General features: G+C 44.9%; 1 protein-coding gene across 8 annotated transcripts in view; it reads right to left on the bottom strand.

The window, feature by feature from the left end:
- The window catches only part of PTPRU (protein tyrosine phosphatase receptor type U), a 488,373-nt gene that overhangs the window by 20,664 nt on the left and 447,300 nt on the right, over positions 1–20,409 (bottom strand). For all 8 annotated transcript variants that reach the window (XM_048499773.1, XM_048499774.1, XM_048499775.1 and 5 more), the window contains 2 exons: positions 18,058–18,198; positions 7,016–7,141 (listed from right to left, as the gene is read on the bottom strand). In XM_048499773.1, the coding sequence (XP_048355730.1) occupies positions 7,016–7,141; positions 18,058–18,198 (267 nt within the window). The remainder of the gene's footprint in view (positions 1–7,015; positions 7,142–18,057; positions 18,199–20,409) is intronic.

The following is a 20,409-nucleotide window of genomic DNA, read 5'->3' as shown; positions in this document are numbered from 1 at the left end:
ACCTACTCCCAGTGATATCATTCCACAAACCCCAAAAGGATATATTCCACTGGCAAAGACTGGTGGCACCTTTTTAAATGTATTGTTCCCTGATAGGTAAGGGAAAGTTACAAGATAAGGGAAATACAGGGAGGGTGTTGTTCAGAGGTGGGATCCAACCAGTTCTCACCACTTCTCTAGAAGTGGTTACTAATTTTTTCTGAGTGCCGAGAAGGGGTTACTAAAGCAACCTCCCTGCCCAATAGGGATTGGAGGTGCGTGTGTGCGGCGGCGCCACTGTTTGAATCCCACCACCATCGGAACCTGTTATTAACATTTTCGGATCCCACCACTGGTGTTGTTTAATTGACAAGGTGGAGTAAGCAGAGGAGGGTAACCAAAATGGTAAGATGGTCTGAAGTGCATGCCCTATGAGGAGAGATTTAGGCAGCTGGTATTTAGTGTGGAGATGGTTAAAGGGTGACATGATAGCCATGTTTGAATATTTGAAGGGATGTCATGCTGAAGATGGAGCAAGCTTGTTTTCTGCTGCTCCGGAGACAAGGAGGAATGGATTCAAACTGAAAAGAATTCTACCTAAACATTAGGAAGAACATCCTGTCAAGTAAGGGTTGTTTGACAGTGAAATGCGGTGCCTCAGAGGGTTGTAGAGTCTCCTTCTTTGGAGGCTTTTAAACAGAACATGGGTGGCCATCTGTGAGGAATGCTTTGATGGTCTGTTCCTGTATGACAGGGGGTTGGACTGGATGGCCCCTGTGGTCTCTTCCAACTCTATGATTCTAACAGTCCAGGGACCTAGTTAGCTTTGAAGTCTAATGTGGTTAGAGAGCTCTGGAAGGAGGAGGATTGGGTCACATATCTGAGAGAGACTAGGATTTAGATGAGGCGAGGGTTACAGAATCACTTCACAAATCAGAGATTTGTAAGAGAACATAGAAATATTATGAGAATGAGGACCGGCTCATGTGATGAACTTTTAGTTTCCAGGCTGACATTAACCCTATAATACTGGGTCAGGGTTTAAGACAAATGTCACATTTCTGAGACTTTGGCTAAGGTGCATTTATTTGTCTACATGAGTCCTTTTAAATCATTAAGTTCCTTGCACTCCTACCAGGCACACCTGAAGAGTGCGCTATGCACGATCATCTTGATACGTGCAATTACCATTATATCTGAATCAGGCAAATGCATTTCAGCTTCAGCCTGTGCAAAACCGAATGACCAGTTTTTGATACAGGTGGTTACCATTTTGTTTGAATTGGGCAAAATGAGTGTGTTCCAGCTTTTGTACATGGATCTTGAAAAATCGGGATTTCTGACCATGTGTAACAGATATGTGACAAATGGGAATAGACATTTCTACCAACAGTTCTGCGGGTGAGATGGCGAGGAGGGGCCCATTTTTGGCCACCCAAAGGCTATGCTGGGGACCGTGGGACCCAGAGGTCCAAAGATATGCCAGATGGGAACTTCAGCAAGCAGGCGCATCAGAAATGACCAAGTGGAAAAAGCTGGCAGGATCCAACCCAAATATGATCACATATAATGCATTCTCCCAGTATGTGGAGCAGTGGAGACACAATGACTGAAAATAACTAAGGTATTAAGGTCTCAGATGAATACAGATATGTTTATTTCCAAAATTTGTAAGGTGAACAGGGGCACACGATTTTCTAGAAACTCCCCATACAGTGTCTTAATTCCTTCTAGGTCACATAAATCTTTTCGCTTTCAGCAGCTCCTCTATTTGTTTATTTGGCCCAACTTTCTGGTTCCCAAAGTGATCACAGTCCAATAGGGGTCACATGGTGACTACCAGAGGCGTTCCTCCCATTGGGCAAAGTGGGCAGTTGCCCTGGGCGCAGCCCTGTGGGGGGCGCAGGTTTGTTTGTGGGATTTTTTGTATTTTCAGTGTTTTTCCATTTTGGCCTGCAGAGGGCGCAGTCTTTAGGCTAGCAGCACCAAAATTTCAGGGATGTTTTGGGAGACTCTCCTGATGCTATCACCCAAGTTTTGTGAGGTTTGGTTCAGGGAGTCCAAAGTTATGGACTCCCAAAGGGGGTGCCCTATCCCCCATTGTTTCCAATGGGAGCTAATAGGAGATGAGGCTACACCTTTGAGGGTCGATAACTTTGGACCCCCTGAACCAAACTTCACCAAACCTGGCAGGTATCATCAGGGAGAATGGACTCCCAAAGGGGTGCTCCATCATCCATTGTTTCCCATGGAGCTAACAGAGCTACACCTTGAGGGTCCATAACTTTGGACTCTGAACCAAACTTCACCAAACCTGGGTGGTATCATTAGGGGGTCTCCTAAAGATACCCTGAAAGTTTGGTGCTGCTAGCTTAACAATTGCAGCAGGCATCCCCCAGATTTCAGATTTTCCTTTTAAATCCCGACATGGATTTAAAGGGAGAATCTGAGGTCCCCAGTTTAAACATTGCAAGTGATGCTGTTTCAGGGTGGGGGAGAATTAAGAAACCCCAGATTCTCCCTTTAAGGTAGATTTAAAAGGCTTAATCTGGGCTCCCTAGTTTAAAACACCATTGAAAATGTGGGCTGTTTAGTGGATTCCAGCATCACTTGTTTAAACTAGGGAGCCCAGATTCTCCTTTGAAACGTTGAAAGTGATGCTGTTTCCCCCAGTTGGGGGTACTGGATACAACACCATAAAATGTTTTCATAGCAGTAATGAAACATTTTGAAAGCATTTTGAAAATGTTTTCAAAAAAATATTTCTGCTGTGTGGCATGGCTTATTGCGACAAATGTTCTATAATGTGATGGAGACTTTGAAACAACCTGGTGTAAAAAATCATTGCTTGGTCACAGTGGGGGAAGGTGGCTGCCCAGTTTGCCTAGATACTCACTGGATGTAGCTACAAGCATCAAACTCAGGTTTTGCCCAGGGCTCCAGTTTGCCCAGTTACGCCACTGGTGACTACAATGATGTTGTGGCACAATGTAGCCAATCGGGTCGGCTTTTTTTTACAACTTTGCTGTGGGCAAACAAAACCAATGTTTTGCCCTCAATTTAAATGAACTGAAAGAGAGGAGGGAACATTTCAGTGTCTGAGGAAAACAAGCCATACATCTACCTGGTTTCCTTGGTAGCAAGGATGAGTTCCTTTTCCACCTCTGCTAACCGTTTCACACCTTCTTTGGCCTCCCAAAGAAAGGTGAAAAGGGAGTGGGTATTTGGGGGGAGATGTGAAAATGTTGGCAAAAATTTGCGCCCATCTTTAGCCTGAAGGGTGATTACATTTTGAGGGGGCCTTTTTCTACTCTAGTGGTTTCACCACTTCACAAAATCACACACCCCTTCTAACCTTACCATAGCTGTACTGAGAAAAGACTGGTTGTCCACAGAGATAAAGCTGGTAGAAGCCAATTCCCAGCCATTCAGCTCAAGATCCCCAGTACTGAACATACTTTTGAGGTCTTGCTGCTAAGCCTGTGAGTTGGAGCCAGGGACTTCCACCATAATTTGAGCATTGCCTGCTCCCCACTTTTGGTGGCTCCTGGGGATTCACATTTTGGGAAGACCTAAGGGTTCGTCAGATCTCATCAGATCTCAGAAGCTCATCAGGGTTGGTTCTGGTTGGATGGGAAATCACCGAAGAATACCATGGTCGCTATGTAGAGGACGGCAACGGCAAACCACCTCTCTTAGTCTCTTGCATTGAAAACCTCACTGGTTTACCATAAGTCGGCTGCGACTTCAGCACTTTACACGCATTGACTTACTTGCAACACAACATATCACTTCTTCCTGAACCCCACTGTTGCTAAATTATAAGCAACAGCATGCCTAGAGAAAGGGTATGAAGTAGGGGACACAAGAAATTGGAGCAAATCGAGCTGATTATCCAGCCTGCTTCTTTTTTTTCTCCCCAAGTTTCATGTGAGACGCAGAGAGGTCCTGCTGTTGAGCCTATGACATTTAGCTTCCTGGGAAGCCCATCTCCATAGTAGTAGCTGTCTGCAAATTATTCATGAAGTAACCTGCAAGACAAGCACTGGCAGGGGCTGGTTAATGCGTAACTTATTAAAATCAGCCCCTGCAGCTTCAGCAAAGGAACAGACAGGAAAGGCCTGCATCTCCTCCTTGCCTAGCCAATTATCCCAGACAATGAAAAAAGTGAAATCAGAAAAAAGGAGGAAATAGTTTCATAAACCTGAGAAAGGCTTTTAAAAATGTGAAGAAATAGTTTCATTAAGAGTTAGAAAAGCAGCAATGGTGGTGAAGCATCTTGGCTGGGCAGGCGGAAGGACACTAATTGAGTCCATGGCATTTCTAATTAACAGATGGCAGAGGTCAGAAGAGACCTTTCTATTCCTAGGTCTTGAAAGAGTAACTACTAATCAAAGTTAGATAGCACAGAACTTGGTTGGCTGATGGTCTGAGTCTGTAGCTGATAGCACTGAATGTGGTTGACCCGTGGTCAAATTTTGTGGCTAATAGTACAGAACTTGGTTTGCCAGTGGTTCAAGTCTGCAGCTGATAGCAGAGAACTTGATTGGGCCAGTGGTCTGAGTCTGTAACTGACAGCACTGAATGTGATTGTCCAGCGGTCAAAGTCTGAAGCTAATAATACAGAACCATGGTACAAGTCTGCAGCTGATAGCAGAGAACTTGGTTGGCTGATGGTCTGAGTCTGCAACTGATAGCAGAGAACTTGGTTGGCTGATGGTCTGAGTCTGCAACTGATAGCAGAGAACTTGGTTGGCTGATGGTCTGAGTCTGCAACTGATAGCAGAGAACTTGGTTGGCTGATGGTCTGAGTCTGCAACTGATAGCAGAGAACTTGGTTGGCTGATGGTCTGAGTCTGCAACTGATAGCAGAGAACTTGGTTGGCTGATGGTCTGAGTCTGCAACTGATAGCAGAGAACTTGGTTGGCTGATGGTCTGAGTCTGCAACTGATAGCAGAGAACTTGGTTGGCTGATGGTCTGAGTCTGCAACTGATAGCAGAGAACTTGGTTGGCTGATGGTCTGAGTCTGTAACTGACAGCATTGAATGTGACTGTCCAGCAGTCAAAGTCTGAAGCTAATAATACAGAACTTGGTTGGCCCATGGTCCAAGTCTGCAGCTGATAGAAGAACTTGGTTGGCCAATGGTCTGAGTCTGTAGCACAGAACTTGGTTGGCCCAATTGGCCAGTGGTCCACATCTGCAGATGATAGTACAAAACCTAGTTGGCCAATGATCCAAGTCTGTAGGAGGCACCTCCAAGACTCTGTGTTGCTTTTTCAGTAAGAGTGGAGGTAAACCACAGGTGACACTTTCTTCAAAGCTTAGCGATATTAGGAAAAAAGGATTTAGGGTGACAGACATTCTGCTATTGTCATGAACCGACAGCAACTGTGTAAGTTGGTGGTGGATCAACAAACTTTCTGCTTTCCCTTAGCTCAAAAAAAGGTCGGATATGTTCATTCATGGATCATTATGCAAATAAGGACATTTATGAATGATTTTTTAAAAAGTTTAAAAATGTTATTCATAGGAGGAAATGCCCAGGTCTACTACTAATTGACTTTGGATTCAGGACAGGGACACAGACACAGTAAAATGACACATCACTTTTGGTTTCTAGTTTAAGAAATTCATGTATTTCATACATCAGTGAGGATATCCTGTTCCCAGTAGTCCTCAGTAGTTAGGATATATACCAACAATCTCTTGTGCAACTATGTACAGTTGCACAATGTGGCAGATACTGGTTGTACTGCTACCGTACTGATGCTAGGCCTATTTTCCCTCTAGTCCAGGGGTCTGCAACCTGTGGCTCTCCAGATGTTCATGGGCTACAATTCCCATCAGCCCCGGCCAATTGGCCATGCTGGCAGGGGCTGCTGGGAATTGTAGTCCATGAACATCTAGAGAGCCACAGGTTGTAGACCTCTGCTCTAGTCCATATTCCTAAAAGGGCTTGGGTACCATTTCATTACTCAACAATGAAAAATCTGATTGAGAAAGAGAAATCTAGCCTTGTCTCAATGTCCCGGTCGCTCCTTTTTAGCAGTCATAGCTATGCACTTTCCCCAGAGTCTATTTAAAAATATCCTGCAAATGCTCGCATTTCAAACTCAGCATAAAGCAAAACAACTGAATCACATTAGGTGAAAAAATTCATTTGCACAATGGACCATGAAGCCCCCCCCCCCCACCTTTGTACATTAGTCTAGAAAACCAGCAATTGGGGAGGGGGATTAGCCAGTTATTTTTTTCTTGACAGGCTAGCAGAGGGTGGGCATGGAAACAAATTCAGTCAAGCGGGGTCCCACTTGACATGAAGCAATACAGCCAGATGCTGCCTGACCATCTCAGCAACAATTAGGTCCAAATCCTTACTGGTGGCAAAAAAAAAAAGACTTACAGACCCACCATAGAGTCTTCAAGGCAAGAGATGAACAGAAATGGTTTTCCTTTGCCTGCCACTGTGTAGCAAACATGGATTTCTATGGTGGTCTCCCATCCAAGTCCTAATCTGGACCAGATTGGACTAGTCTGAACTATTGGCAGGGTCAAATCATTGTTACTATAAACTACAAAAACGTAGTCCCCTCATATTCTCACAAAACTCCTTTTTCTTCACATGCTCCCCCGAACATCCAAGAGCTCCTCTTGTCATATAATATACAAGGACAGGAACCAAGTTATACTTAGGAAGGTGCCATGGTTCAGTGCAAGAGCCTTTGCTTTGTACGCAGAGGATCCCAGCTTCAATATCCCGAGCATTTGCAATTCAAAGGACCAGGGAGTAGGTGATGTGAAGGATTTATATCCAAAACCTTAAAGAGACACTGCCAGTCAAAGCAGGCAACACTGGCTTTTAACAACACACAAAGGCAGCTTCATGCATACACATGTGTGTGTAAACTTTGTTTAAAGGGATTAATTAAAGGGGAAAAAAACAAAAGACGTTGCACTCTTTCATCACCAACACAGCCAACCCATTCTCAAGACACCATTGCATCCCCAGCATGGCATTTCTCAGGCTTCTCACCCGTGTTATATTCTGGACTCGGAAAAGGCGAGCAATGACATCTTCATCTGTGGATCTAGAAACGTATTCGACTTCCATTGGACCGTACTGCTGAAGTCCGGGCTCCGGCCAATATTGCAAACAAGGCTGAAGAAAGAGAAAGAGCACAGAGTATGAACTGGTGGCACTGCAACATGAACGCTCCATCATTTGCACGCTAATTCCAATTAATTTTTTTACTGTCATGTCACAGCCAACCTATGGTGGCCTATGGTGGATTTCAAGGCAACAGGCTAATAGAGGTGGTTTTCCAATGCCTGCCTTTGTGTATACTCTGTTTCACATAAAGATGTTCGTTTGGTCAGTTGAGGTGCAGCAGTTGAGAAAATGGTATGCTTCGCATTAGAATACAGTCTCATTGGCGTCATGAGGGAGGGCCCAGGGGGGCTTAAGCCCCTAGCACAGTGGTTCTCAACCTGGGGGTCGGGACCCCTTTGGGGGGTCAAATGACCCTTTCACAGGGGTCGCCTAAGACTCTCTGCATCAGTGTTCTCCATCTGTAAAATGGATAAATGTTAGGGTTGGGGGTCTCCACAACATGAGGAACTGTATTAAAGGGTTGCAGCATTAGGAAGGTTGAGAACCACTGCTCTAGCATCACAAGAAAAGGTCACATGGGGCGCATCTGAGTGCCCCCATGTGAGCGAGCAAGGGAGGAGGTGCTGGAGCTGGAAGGGAATACTGGTGATTCACTGTTGCACCAGGCAGAACTGTGCCCAGGTGGGCACAGGCGGGGGTCAGGGCTAGGGAGTGGGCCTCGCAGGTGGGTCGTGTGAGGAGCTGCAAGGCCAAGGCAGGCCATGAGGGTGCTGGCGCTGTCAGAGGTGTGGGGCTGGGCTGGGTTCTGCACTCTGCAACGTGACCTGCTGCCTGGCGTGCATAGGCAGCGCAGGTAGCCCAAGGACCCGCCGTGCCATGCAATGATAGCCTTCAGTGTCCAGGTAAGCACTGACCCAGATGAATGCCTGGCTCATGGGTGCCCAGGTACGCATTTCTTGGCCTTCCCCCTTCCACTGCTCCAACGAAAGGCAGAAGTTCACATTCTGCAGCCCTTCTTTGCCCCTGGAAGGTCTCTTTTCAAGACTGGAACCCTGCCTAGCAATCTTAAGAACCTTTTCCTAGAAATAAAGCCCATCACTGAATAGACTTAGGGTGGTTTTAATTCATTTTTAAGGAGCTGCTCAGCTTGGAGGGGGAAAAAAACCCTGGAGAGCCTTATGGCACCTTTAAAATGCTTGCAGAGAGGAGGTGTTGTAGCTCTGTGGAAGAATCATCCGATGTGCATTGGGAAGGTTGGTCCCTGGCATCTCCAGTGAAAAGGATCAGGTACTAGGCGATGCGGGGAAACAAAATTGCAGAGGTGACAGTACTGACCTTATTAGACTAGGAGTCTGACTCTTTAGCTGCAGTCTTTAAAAAAATCCTGCATCATTTTATGTGTCATGTTAACACCTAAATTTTGCTTCAATTCAGCTCTTTAAAAAAATTTCTGGTTGGTTCTACACGGCAGATTATAAATATATTAAATACACTAAAAATGGGACTTACTTGTGTGTCGACCTGTTTAGGATTGTTCTCATTATATGGTAGTTTCTTGGGTTAAGGATACGGTATAAAAGAGCTGTGTTGGATCAGAACATTCTCCTGTCAGCATCCTGTCAATGAGACAATGCTCTCGAAAGTCAACAAATGGCACAGAGGCCAAGGTTTTTCCGTTGCTTCCTAGCACTGTTTTTTACAGGGTTAGTGTTTCTAGACATGGAGGTTCTCTTCATGGTTTAACAAATCAGAATCCCTGTTGCATAATATTGGAATTCAAGGGTACCCAATGAAATGGATGCTTCGAGCTGGGGAGATTCTTGTTAACTGGTAACTATTCATGAATGTGTCTTTTGAAGTCATGGCATCCACTGGCAACAAGGTTGACTCTAAAGCATTATATTCTCAGTGAGTCCTCCCTTCTCCAAGCTCCATTTCCTCTTGGTACTGCTCCTAAACCCCCAAGAAATTCCCAAGATGGAATTGGCAACTGCAACTGAATTCCACCATTTAATTATTGAGTAAGGAAGTATTTCGCTCAATCAACTGCTTATCAACTTCATTGCAATGCCCCCCTTCCTCCCCTCCAGGAACCCAGTTCTAGAATTATGGGAGAGATGTTTCAGATTTATGGAACCCTATACTTTTGCGAGTTAAAAGTCAAATGTATGGAAAAGTGTTCTCAGTCAGTAGGGGGAAATACACATGGGTGTGTGTGTGGGGAGGGGGAGGGAATGGATTCAGCACATCAAACTGTCTTATTCTAGGCCTGTGCAAGTGTTAGTAGTGAACATACAAACATTTATTTGTACATCTATTTGTAAGAAACAGCCACAGTCCCTTCATAAAACTGGGCACCAATAGCAGGGGAAATGCTGGATTTAAATTGCAGGTTCGAACAGGTTTTGAATGTAAGATTAACTCAATGCACATACAAAATATCAAATATTACACTGTAATGATGGATTCTATATTACAAGGATTATATACCCACTTGCTGTAAGGTGTGAACAGGATCACTGACTCTTTATTGGTCTATCAGGTTCAGTATTGTCTACTCTGGTTGGCAGAGGGGCTTAGGACCTTCCACATCACCTTACTTCCTCAATCCTTTTAACTGTAAGTGTGGAAAGCAGCTCCCATTGAATTGATAACCTTAGGTGGGAGAAACTCTGCACTCCTGCTGCTGAATTTTCTCCCTTCCCTTCTCTCTTTTCCTCTCTTTCTCTCTTTCCCCTTTTTCTCCTTCCTTCCTTCCTTCCTTCCTTCCTTCCTTCCTTCCTTCCTTCCTTCCTTCCTTCCTTCCTTCCTTCCTTCCTTCCTTCCTTCCTTCCTTCCTTCCTTCCTTCCTTCCTTCCTTCCTTCCTTCCTTCCTCTTAACATAACTAGGGTTCCTTCTAATGAGATATACCGTCCAGTGGTGGGATTCAGCAGGTTCGCACCACTTCGGCAGAACCAGTTGTTAAAATGGTGCTTGTAAACAAACAGTTGTTAAATTATTTGAATCCCACCACTGATACCGTCTCATAAAGCAAAAACTCTTTGAGAAGGACTTCCAGAAACTGATGGTACAAGCAAATAAAACCTGCTCTCCAATCCATCTGCATATTTTGCCTCGTTTTGCCACTCCTGCTATCTACATCTTCTACATAAGCCCACTCTGAGACGCGCTGTCACCTTAGCCCAGGGGTAGGGAACCTGCGGCTCTCCAGATGTTCAGGAACTACAATTCCCATCAGCCTCTGTCAGCATGGCCAATTGGCCATGCTGGTAGGGGCTGATGGGAATTGTAGTTCCTGAACATCTGGAGAGCCGCAGGTTCCCTACCCCTGCCTTAGCCAGATGCAATGTTCTTCCTTCTACCAGACGATACAACAGAGAGCACCATCTTCCATCCTCTGATAGATCTTGCACCTGCAATCCTGATCTTGAGGAAACCATCCATCATGTTCTATTACATTGCCCTTTATATGCTGTAGAGCGGGAAAGGCTACTTAATCCTCTCATAACTGATCTAGGCAACACTACAGATGCTGTCAAAACTTTGTTCTTGTTAGACAGCAACTCAACTGCTACTATTGAACAAACTGCTAGATTCTTGTGTGTTGTCATCACTGAACATTCCCAAATGCTTAGTAGACTCAATCCCAATTCAGTGGCTTAATATTCCAGCTCTCATGATGCTTGTTTTTTTTTAACTTTTTTACCAGCCAATTTTAATTTCCATTGTATAATTTATATATATGCCATTAAAGGTTTCATCATCAACTAAGGTTCCTCAGGGACCCCTCCACTGCCCCACTGCAATGGAGTCTGGGTGTAGGGGGAGCAATTTCAGTGCTTGTCCCAGGTACTAGTAGCTATGCTAGTATAGCTGGTGTATGCTGGTATAGTCCTGAATGAATACCAGAATTATCATTCATTTTTACGTGATGCCTGTCAAAACCATTATTTTGTGCATTATTGAACTTGGTACTTTGATACAACAGCATTTATGCCAAAATCTATTTTTACTTTCAAATAGATGGGGTGAGCAGGGCTAGGTAGGCACTAGGACCCAGGCAGAGCATCGTATGACAGTTTGAGTTCTGTGGCAGAGGAATATACAATCTGTTAACATCTTAATGTGAAACAGAGTATAGGAACCCTGGACTTCCTTGGTGGCTTCTCATCTGAATGCTGACCAAGGCTGACCCTGGTTGCCTTCCAAGATTTGACGAGATCAGGCTAGCCTGGGCTATGCAGATCAGGGAACAAAAAATCCAGACAGTCCAGTAGTGCAGTGTTTAGTAGGAGAGCTTCATTTACACTCAAATAATAAAGGTCTTTGCAGCATCAGAACATTCCATAAGTTCGAATGCTTTACCCAGCAATGAATGGGCTGGAGTAAGATTGTAAGCCACCTGCATAACATGCTTTGAACCAAGGAGAAAGGCAGGGTATAGCTATTCAAATAGATAAATAAATAAGTTGAGGTGATCAAATCAGCAAAACTAGGATTGCCAACATCCTAGGAGAGGGATTGAAATTCTTCCAGAATCACAGCTGATCTTCAGACTAGAGAGATCGATACCCCTGGCAGAAATGGCAATTTTAGGAGGCAGACCCCCACGCATCAGCCCCCACTGAAGACCCTCTCCTCTATCAACTTTACCCTCCTCAGGGACTGTTTCCAAATCTCCAGGAATTTCCCAACTCTGAGCTGGCAACTGGCAGTCCTAGACTACTCATACAACGGGAGGGATATTGGTCCACTTGGGGAAGCCCCCCCCCCAATACACAGGAAAAAAATGCCTTTATGAATTAACCAAAAGAAAAAGAAAAACCCTTAAAGAAACAATCTGACCGAAGATGCTCAAGGAGGCAGTGAACTCTGAGAGCAGTTGAGAACCAATTTGCACATTACAAACTTCTCGTGTCTGTCTGTCCCCCACCCCCCTGCCCCCCACCAATCCAAATGAATCCTGGCCACAGATGTACCCTGGGAGCTCCTTGCTTGGAACTTGATTCCCAGGCACATGTGATCTTATCACCCGTCTCCATTAGCATTTCCTGCTGAACCTCGCCAAGCGTGTTCATGCATGTGGACAAGCAGATATAAAAGATACAAAATGTGTCCACTGCCCGCCTCAGAGAGTTGCATTACAGACATCCTGGGAAGAATGCTGTATTCTAAGGAATGACAATTCTAGTAAGAAACATAATCGTAGTCAGGCATTGCTCAAAGGCAAAAACTGAAACAAAATCCGGACAATGACCCGAACTGTCCCTGGTAAATTGGGACAGTTAGAAGGTCTGCCTGCCTTCAGCCAAAAATATTTGATTCCATAGTCTTCCTCCTGCTGAGCTGAAAGTAAACACTGACTTGGAAATATCAACTTGAACTTTAATATTCCTAGACGTTGCTGGAGTCAGAAGAGGAAGATCGCCGATAGCAAGGTATCCACCCCTTGCTATCTCTCATCCAGTCACATGGTTGATGTATTACTCAATTCGAGGGTCACAGATGTGATTGTTTGCAAACCATGACAGCCGGGAAACCAGCGTCAATACAAAATATATGATGTTTGTCATTGCACTTTAACAAAACATTTAGCATTTTGGGCCTTCGGACAGCTCAGGCTTGACTGCATGGCAAATGTGTTTGAGAAATAATTGGTTATTAATAGGGGCTATAAATCTCTTCGATCTCGATGCCTTCCAGACACGGAGCTATAATTTGGATATTAAAACTTCCTTCGGCAAGACATAGTTCAAACGAGGGATATACCCTCTAAGTCACCTTTCAAAAGCCGCTCGCTGTAAAGGCTGATTTATTGGCGGTTGGTGTTAAACTGGTAAACATTAAGATCTGGCTAAACAGCATTACATGGACATCCCCCAAAGAATAACATATCCAGGGGATGGGGGGTCAGGATAATGAAGAAACACAAGAGGAAGAGCTGCACCAAAAGATATGGAGAAGTCAGGGAAAGCAGTATAAAAGTCTCTGAAACTAGGATATAACTGCTTGGAACATATTAAGCTGCCTTATAGCAAATCAAACCATTGGTCAATCTATACCCATGGTGGCGAACCTAGGCACTCCAGATGTTCATGAACTACAATTGGCCATGCTAGCAGGGGCTGATGGGAATTGCAGTCCATGAACATCTGGAGTGCCATAGGTTCGCCACCACTGATCTATACTGATGTCAATATCTTAGGCAAAAAATATGCAAGGAATTATGGAAAACAATGGACTCTGGAGTACCCCCACAAACCTTCATATGCATCCTTTAATGCTTTAGACCATAGGTGTCAAACTCAGGCCCTCCAGGTGGTCATGGACTACGATTCCCATCAGCCCATGCCAGCAGGGCCTATTGGCCATTCTAGCAGGGGCTGCTGGGAATGGTAGTTCATGAACATCTGGAGGGCCTGAGTTTGACACCTATGCTTTAGACCAAAGACCAACTTTGGGGCTTGGCCTCCCATCCTGGTAGAAAGTGTTGTCAAATTGCTGCTGACTTATGATGACCCCATAGCGTTTACAAGACACAAAAATACATTGCCTTCCTTTGGGTAGCAACCTTCAGGGTCTTCCATTCAAGAAATAACCAGGGTCAGCCCTCCTTAGCTTCTGAGAGCTAATGAAACTGGTTTAGCCTGGGCCATCCCGAGGAGGGCAATCATCCCTTTAAACTAAGATCTGCTATCTCTTTACAAACCACATCAGAGAACAACTCTTGGCTTAACGCCTGAAAGAGAAAACAAGCTTTATGACACTCCGATGTTCATGATCCAAATTGAGTAGTCAAAAACTTCAACAGCTTTTGGACAAGGCCGTTCTCTATCAGTATCTGAATCTGGGAGGTCACAAGGTCTCTCGTGTGACTCACCAACCACCCCTCCCAGAGCTATTGAATTCAGTGACAGAATTTGGCAAGGTTGGAAACCAGCAAGCAAGAGGAATTTGGAAGCCAGGAAAGCCACAGGAGAACTTGGGTGCTGTGTGGTTTCCGGGCTGTATGGCCGTGTTCTAGCAGAATGCTACTAGAACACTGCCATACAGCCCGGAAACCACACAGCACCCAAGTGATTCCGGCCGTGAAAGCCTTCGACACCACAGGAGAACTGTTGAAGTCGCTGGATTTCCAGACTATTGATTATGAAAAGAAGATGTCCTAGAGTTGCAACCAACTCAGGGTGACCCCATTCCCAGGGCATTCTAGGCAAGAGACAAACAGAGGTGCTTTGCCCTTACCTTCCTCTGTGTAGCAAACCCAATCTCCCCTGGGGTTCTCCTATTCAAATACAGCCACGGTCAACCCTGCTCAGCTTTCAAGCTAATGAGAGGCTAAACCGGGCCATTCAGGCCACTAAATACACATTAATTATTAAAAATTACCAAATTAACTTAATGCTCTGGCAACTCTTAAACATAACATAGCTTAGGCCTCAGCAAGTCGCAATCTTACCCCGATGTTGCCTCCATCTACCTTTTACATACCCGGGAATTTATATTCACCCTACCCTAACATAGTTAGCTGCTTTTGATTGCCTTCCATGTCAGTGGCCTCCAGAGTTAATTTCACTCCTGAGTAAACTCCCTCTGGCCTTGCAGAATTACCACGCCTCCTGGGTAAGGGGAGCATCAGGGATAATGTTTATTTTTCCCCTGTTCTGTTATTTAAGCGCACAGCAGTGCTCTTTAGCTCAGCAAGCACGGCTGACAAAGGAATGCTCCTCTTCACCCGAGGGAGGCCTTTAATTCGTTTGTGTGCTTACTTTTCCGGCGGCGCAAAAAAACAGTAGGTTTGGGTCATTTGCACTGAAGTGTCTGATCTCGACTCATAAAATAATCCAGTTAATGAAGTCTTCTCCAGACATCCATTAAGAGTCTGTAATACCAAATTTATGTTGGGGGGAAAAAATCCAATACGTTTTTCGGTCAAATTAACATTACAGGCTTGTAATGGGTTTTTAAAACTGCTCTGAACCTGTCAAGAATGTTTTAAGGATCTGGAGTGGGGCGATCATAGTTAAAATGCCTCCTGACATCTCGAGAATCTATCATCTAGTGCCCTTCTATCCAGAAGGTTTGTGATGGCCAAAATGGGTCATATTTGCACTCTGTCCTGCAAGGAACCTTCTAAAGCCATTCCTTTTTTGCTGCAAAGTTGCCGCTGATATTCAGAGGTGGTTTGCCATTCTCTGCCTGCATAGCAACTTGGGACTTCCTTGGTGGTCTGCCATCCAAGTATTATCCAAGACTGACCCTGCTTCACTTCTGGGACCTGATAAGGTCAGGCTAGTCTGGGCTATCCAGGTCAGGGTGCCAAATTCATAGGAAGCATCTAAGCAAAAAGATAGCTTTGAGCTATGTTCACATGTCCAGCTATCATGAGATGAACACCTGGAACGCTTACGCACATTTACTCAGAAGTCATTCCTATTGTGAGAGGTATACTTCCTACTGACTATGTTTAGCATACGTTTTTGGACATAAGTGGATACAGCATGTCACCTGGTTTGGTAACGTCTCCAGTCAGCATAAAGTTGTTTCCAGATTACATACTCACTCAGATATATGTGCAGAAGCTATTTTGAACTTTTGCAAGTAGTTTCCTGCTCTGATTCTCACCACTTGAGCCACGCTGCCAATCTACCTGTCTTTTGTGGGTAAAATGTTGTTTGTCTCATTAGGATATAGAATGCTGAATAACGTGCATTAAATCTCAACAACTTCTGAAAAACGGGTCGCTGTTTGAGATGCAAAATGTGTGGGATGGTAATGAAGCCGCACACACTTCTGGCATAGAAATGGGGGGAAATCTGCCCGTCTGTGTTATCAGGAAGTGAGTCTGTTGGAAAGTGTATGTCATCATCTCTTTGGCACAACAAGCCACTGCTGGCTTTCAGAATGGATTATTCACTGCAAGACTACGAACCTGTTGCTCGCCTAAGACGAAAATGCATTTTATTCTGTTGGGTACAAAGGGTGGATGGAGGCATCTTTGCTGGCAAACCCTCATTTCCTGACATTTACTGATATGTAGACAACAGAATCTGGATGGCCCAGGCTAGCCCTGTCTCATCAGGCACATATTGTAAGCTAAGCAGGGTCCGCCCTCATTGGATGGGACACCACTCAGGAAACCCACAGTTGCTCCATAAGAAGCAGGCAATGGCAAACCACCTCTGAATGTCCCTTGCCTACAGGGTCACTGTCAATGAGCGGGGTCTTGACAGTACTTTTCGCCACCCCCAGATGACCCAGGCTCAAGAGTCTGCAAACATTTGTAGCCAACTCTAGCAAGGCCAAAACCCCTTGTAGGTAGTCCATAATTGCATGCAAATCAATTAGACTGCCTTTTTAGTTATATCATAAGAACATAAGAACAAGCCAGCTGGATCAGACCAGAGTCCATCTAGTCCAGCTCTCTGCTACTCGCAGTGGCCCACCAGGTGCCTTTGGGAGCTCACATGCAGGATGTGAAAGCAATGGCCTTCTGCGGCTGTTGCTCCCGAGCACCTGGACTGTTAAGGCATTTGCAATCTCAGATCAAAGAGGATCAAGATTGGTAGCCATAAATCGACTTCTCCTCCATAAATCTGTCCAAGCCCCTTTTAAAGCTATCCAGGTTAGTGGCCATCACCACCTCCTGTGGCAGCATATTCCAAACACCAATCACACGTTGCGTGAAGAAGTGTTTCCTTTTATTAGTCCTAATTCTTCCCCCCAGCATTTTCAATGTATGCCCCCTGGTTCTAGTATTGTGAGAAAGAGAGAAAAATTTCTCTCTGTCAACATTTTCTACCCCATGCATAATTTTATAGACTTCAATCATATCCCCCCTCAGACGTCTCCTCTCCAAACTAAAGAGTCCCAAACGCTGCAGCCTCTCCTCATAAGGAAGGTGCTCCAGTCCCTCAATCATCCTTGTTGCCCTTCTCTGCACTTTTTCTATCTCTTCAATATCCTTTTTGAGATGTGGCGACCAGAACTGAACACAGTACTCCAAGTGGGGTCGCACCATTGCTTTATATAAGGGCATGACAATCTTTGCAGTTTTATTATCAATTCCTTTCCTAATTATCCCCAGCATAGAGTTTGCCTTTTTCACAGCTGCCATGCATTGAGTTGACATTCCCATGGAACTGATAGCACTGACCCCTGTAGCGTGTATGTGAAGTTTGGATTTTTTGCCCCTATGTGCATCACTTTACATTTTGCTACATTGAACTGCATTTGCCATTTCTTAGCCCACTCACCTAATTTATCAAGGTCCGCTTGGAGCTCTTCGCAATCTTTTGCGGTTCTCACCACCCTACATAATTTGGTATCATCTGCAAACTTGGCCACCACGCTACCCACCCCTACTTCCAGGTCATTTATGAATAGGTTAAAGAGCACTGGTCCCAAAATGGATCCTTGGGGGACACCACTCCTTACATCTCTCCATTGTGAGAATTTCCCATTTACACCCACTCTTTGCTTCCTGTTTCTCAACCAGTTTTTAATCCATAGGAGGACTTCCCCTTTTATTCCTTGATTGCTGAGTTTTCTTAATAGTCTCTGGTGAGGAACTTTGTCAAAAGCCTTTTGGAAATCCAAGTAGACAATGTCCACTGGTTCCCCCTTATCCACATGCCTGTTTACACCCTCAAAGAACTCTAGTAAGTTTGTAAGACAGGATTTGCCTCTGCAAAAGCCATGTTGACTCTTTCTCAGCAGGCCTTGCTTTTCTACATGTTTTACAATTTTATCTTTAATGATAGATTCTACTAATTTACCAGGAACAGATGTCAAACTGACTGGCCTGTAATTTCCTGGGTCCCCCCTAGATCCTTTCTTAAAGATTGGTGTGCCACTGGCCATCTTCCAGTCTTCAGGGATGTACATCCCCACCCCTCCCCCCAAAAACCCCCATTTTTGCAGAAAGAAGCCACCACCAACCAGGTGGCTGTCCATCACTCACCCAGGCAGAGTTGGATTGGTTGAGCTGGTTCAGCATGATAATGGAGGTGCAGCCGTAGTCATAGACCAGCCTCCAGAAGTCAGTGATGGTGTTCTGAAGCGGATGCAAAGTCACAATGAAGGCAGCGCTCTTCGTGTAGCTCTAAAGGGGAGCAAACAGAAAAGGGAATAAAGAGCAGCACCGAAGGGAGGAGCAGTCAAGGATGCACAGCAAAGACATTTCTCGTTGGTTTTTTTTGTTTTGGGGAGATTTGTTGCAAATGGTTTCGTCCTGCTGATTCCATGCGCCAGTTTTCCTGCTTCAATCATACCTTTTTTTCACATGGAGGTGCCATATTTATGCCAGGTAGCACTTCTGAGACCAGTTTTTATTACCAAATGTCATTGTGTTGTCTGGGAGGAAAAAGCAGACCATGATTTCATCCCCAGCATCGTAAAGCCATGAAGTCAGATGCAATGGTGGAACTGAATCACAGCTAGCGTAAGATGTGTGGAAACACCCCTCACAACAACCAGAGACAGGGAGTGGTTAGAAGGAACATGGTTTCTCGCACATATAACTTCCTCCAACAGATTTCTGCTCTGCATGATATTACTGAAAAAGACTCATGGGAATCCTTTAAAAGCCTTGCGATTTTATAGCAAAAGATGGAAATGATTTGCCATTTGCAATATGCCAGAATAACTTGAAGGATGAAGTGAGGAAGAGGGGAAAGGGCAAAATCCCCTCCCTACCTTGTGATGGAAGTGGCTGGAGGGACATTTCAACTCCTGTTCTCCCCTCACCTGCACACCTGTTTGTCTACATAGGTCCCATAACGCCAGGATGAAATATTTCTGAGCATTTAAACGGACTGCTGGACTACAGTTGCTAGACTACAGCCAGGAATCACTGGAAGCATTTGGGAGGTGGAGACGTGGTGGCATGCAGTGTCCCTTCTAGAGAAACCTGGAAGTGATGTCATCACCTCAGAGAGCTCTAAGATTCACAAAAACTCTATAGTTAAACAACAGAGTGTTTTGGCAAACCCTAGAACATTCTCCTTTAAAACTTGATATCACTTACAGTTTTTGCAGGATGTGTTGACACACACAAGTGCAATGCCTGCCCCCCCCCGCCCCCCCCCCCGCCCCCCCGTCCATTTTGGTGCCATTTTTATCCCACCAGCCTTTTAGGTGCGCAGGCAATAGAACCTGGGCTGGACAGAGAGGAATGCTGTTTCTGCCCCACAGTCTGCCTGCGGTTGCTTCGATACCAGCTACTATCCTGGCACGAAGGAAATGAAATTGGAATGAGACCCCAATTACCCTCTCTTCAAAACTTTTCCTCCTATACAGCATGAGATGAGAGAAATTAAGATTTTATAAAAACAAAACCTCACCTCCATTATATTGCTGATTACTTATTGCTTCTCAAATCTTAAAAGCTACCCTACCTTTAACATGGCACTCTCTGCTAGGAATATGAGCATCTGGTCATACCATTTGTCTTCGCAGGATCTTTCTCCCTCATCCCCTAGATGCTAGAATTCGTGGCCTTAAAGCTTCCTCCCAGCCCTCTAATGTTATGCCTCCAACAACTCGCCTGCAGCGAGAAAACACACAGCTTAGATACAGGGCAGAGCCCCACAGCGGATTGAACTAAATTGTGGGGTGAGAAAGGCCAAAGATATGAAACAGCCTCATTCTCACTGTGGACCACATGCCCGGCAAACTTGAAAGTTGTAAAAAAAAAATGCTTCAATCTATTAATATGGCCAGATGGGGGAAAACGCACACGCTTTCAGCTCTCAGCTCTCGTTTTTTTAAAAAAAGAATTCCATCCTTCTAACGGGAAACAGTTCACCTTTGATCTAAGAACAAGCGTGAAAAATGTCAGCCTGGTGGATCATTTTCTCCCCCCACAGGAAGTGATACGCTTGGGATAATAAGGGCGCGATGCAAAAGGCAGCTCTTAAAACTATCCTATGGCCCGCCTGGCCTGTCATATCACTTGGGAATGACAGCAAAAAAGAAAAGAAAAACAGAATGGGAGTCAGAGATGCAAGAAGCAGGGCCGGTCCATCCGAGTCTTACTGCTAACAAAACTTGTCTTGGGTTGAGGGAAGGACAAGATGTCCTACCAAAAAAAAGCAACAGGCAGCCCCTTAGCTTCAAGGTAAAGACTGCAGGATGCTTGTTAGCACTTCAAACGGAGAAGTTTTTAGGGGCACCTGCGGAGAGAGAAAAGACAATCCAGCTTTAGCCAGCCTTTACCCACCAGCTGTTCACCCTCCTCCAGAGTCCTTGAAACAAACACTTATAAGCTCAAGTGACAGGCCTCCTGCATTTAAAATATATATATATATATATA

This window comes from Sphaerodactylus townsendi, linkage group LG06 (assembly GCF_021028975.2).
Source record: "Sphaerodactylus townsendi isolate TG3544 linkage group LG06, MPM_Stown_v2.3, whole genome shotgun sequence".
Lineage (NCBI taxonomy): Eukaryota > Metazoa > Chordata > Lepidosauria > Squamata > Sphaerodactylidae > Sphaerodactylus > Sphaerodactylus townsendi.
The sequence above is the reverse complement of the archived record's forward strand: the minus strand, read 5'-3'. Positions and strand labels throughout refer to the sequence as shown.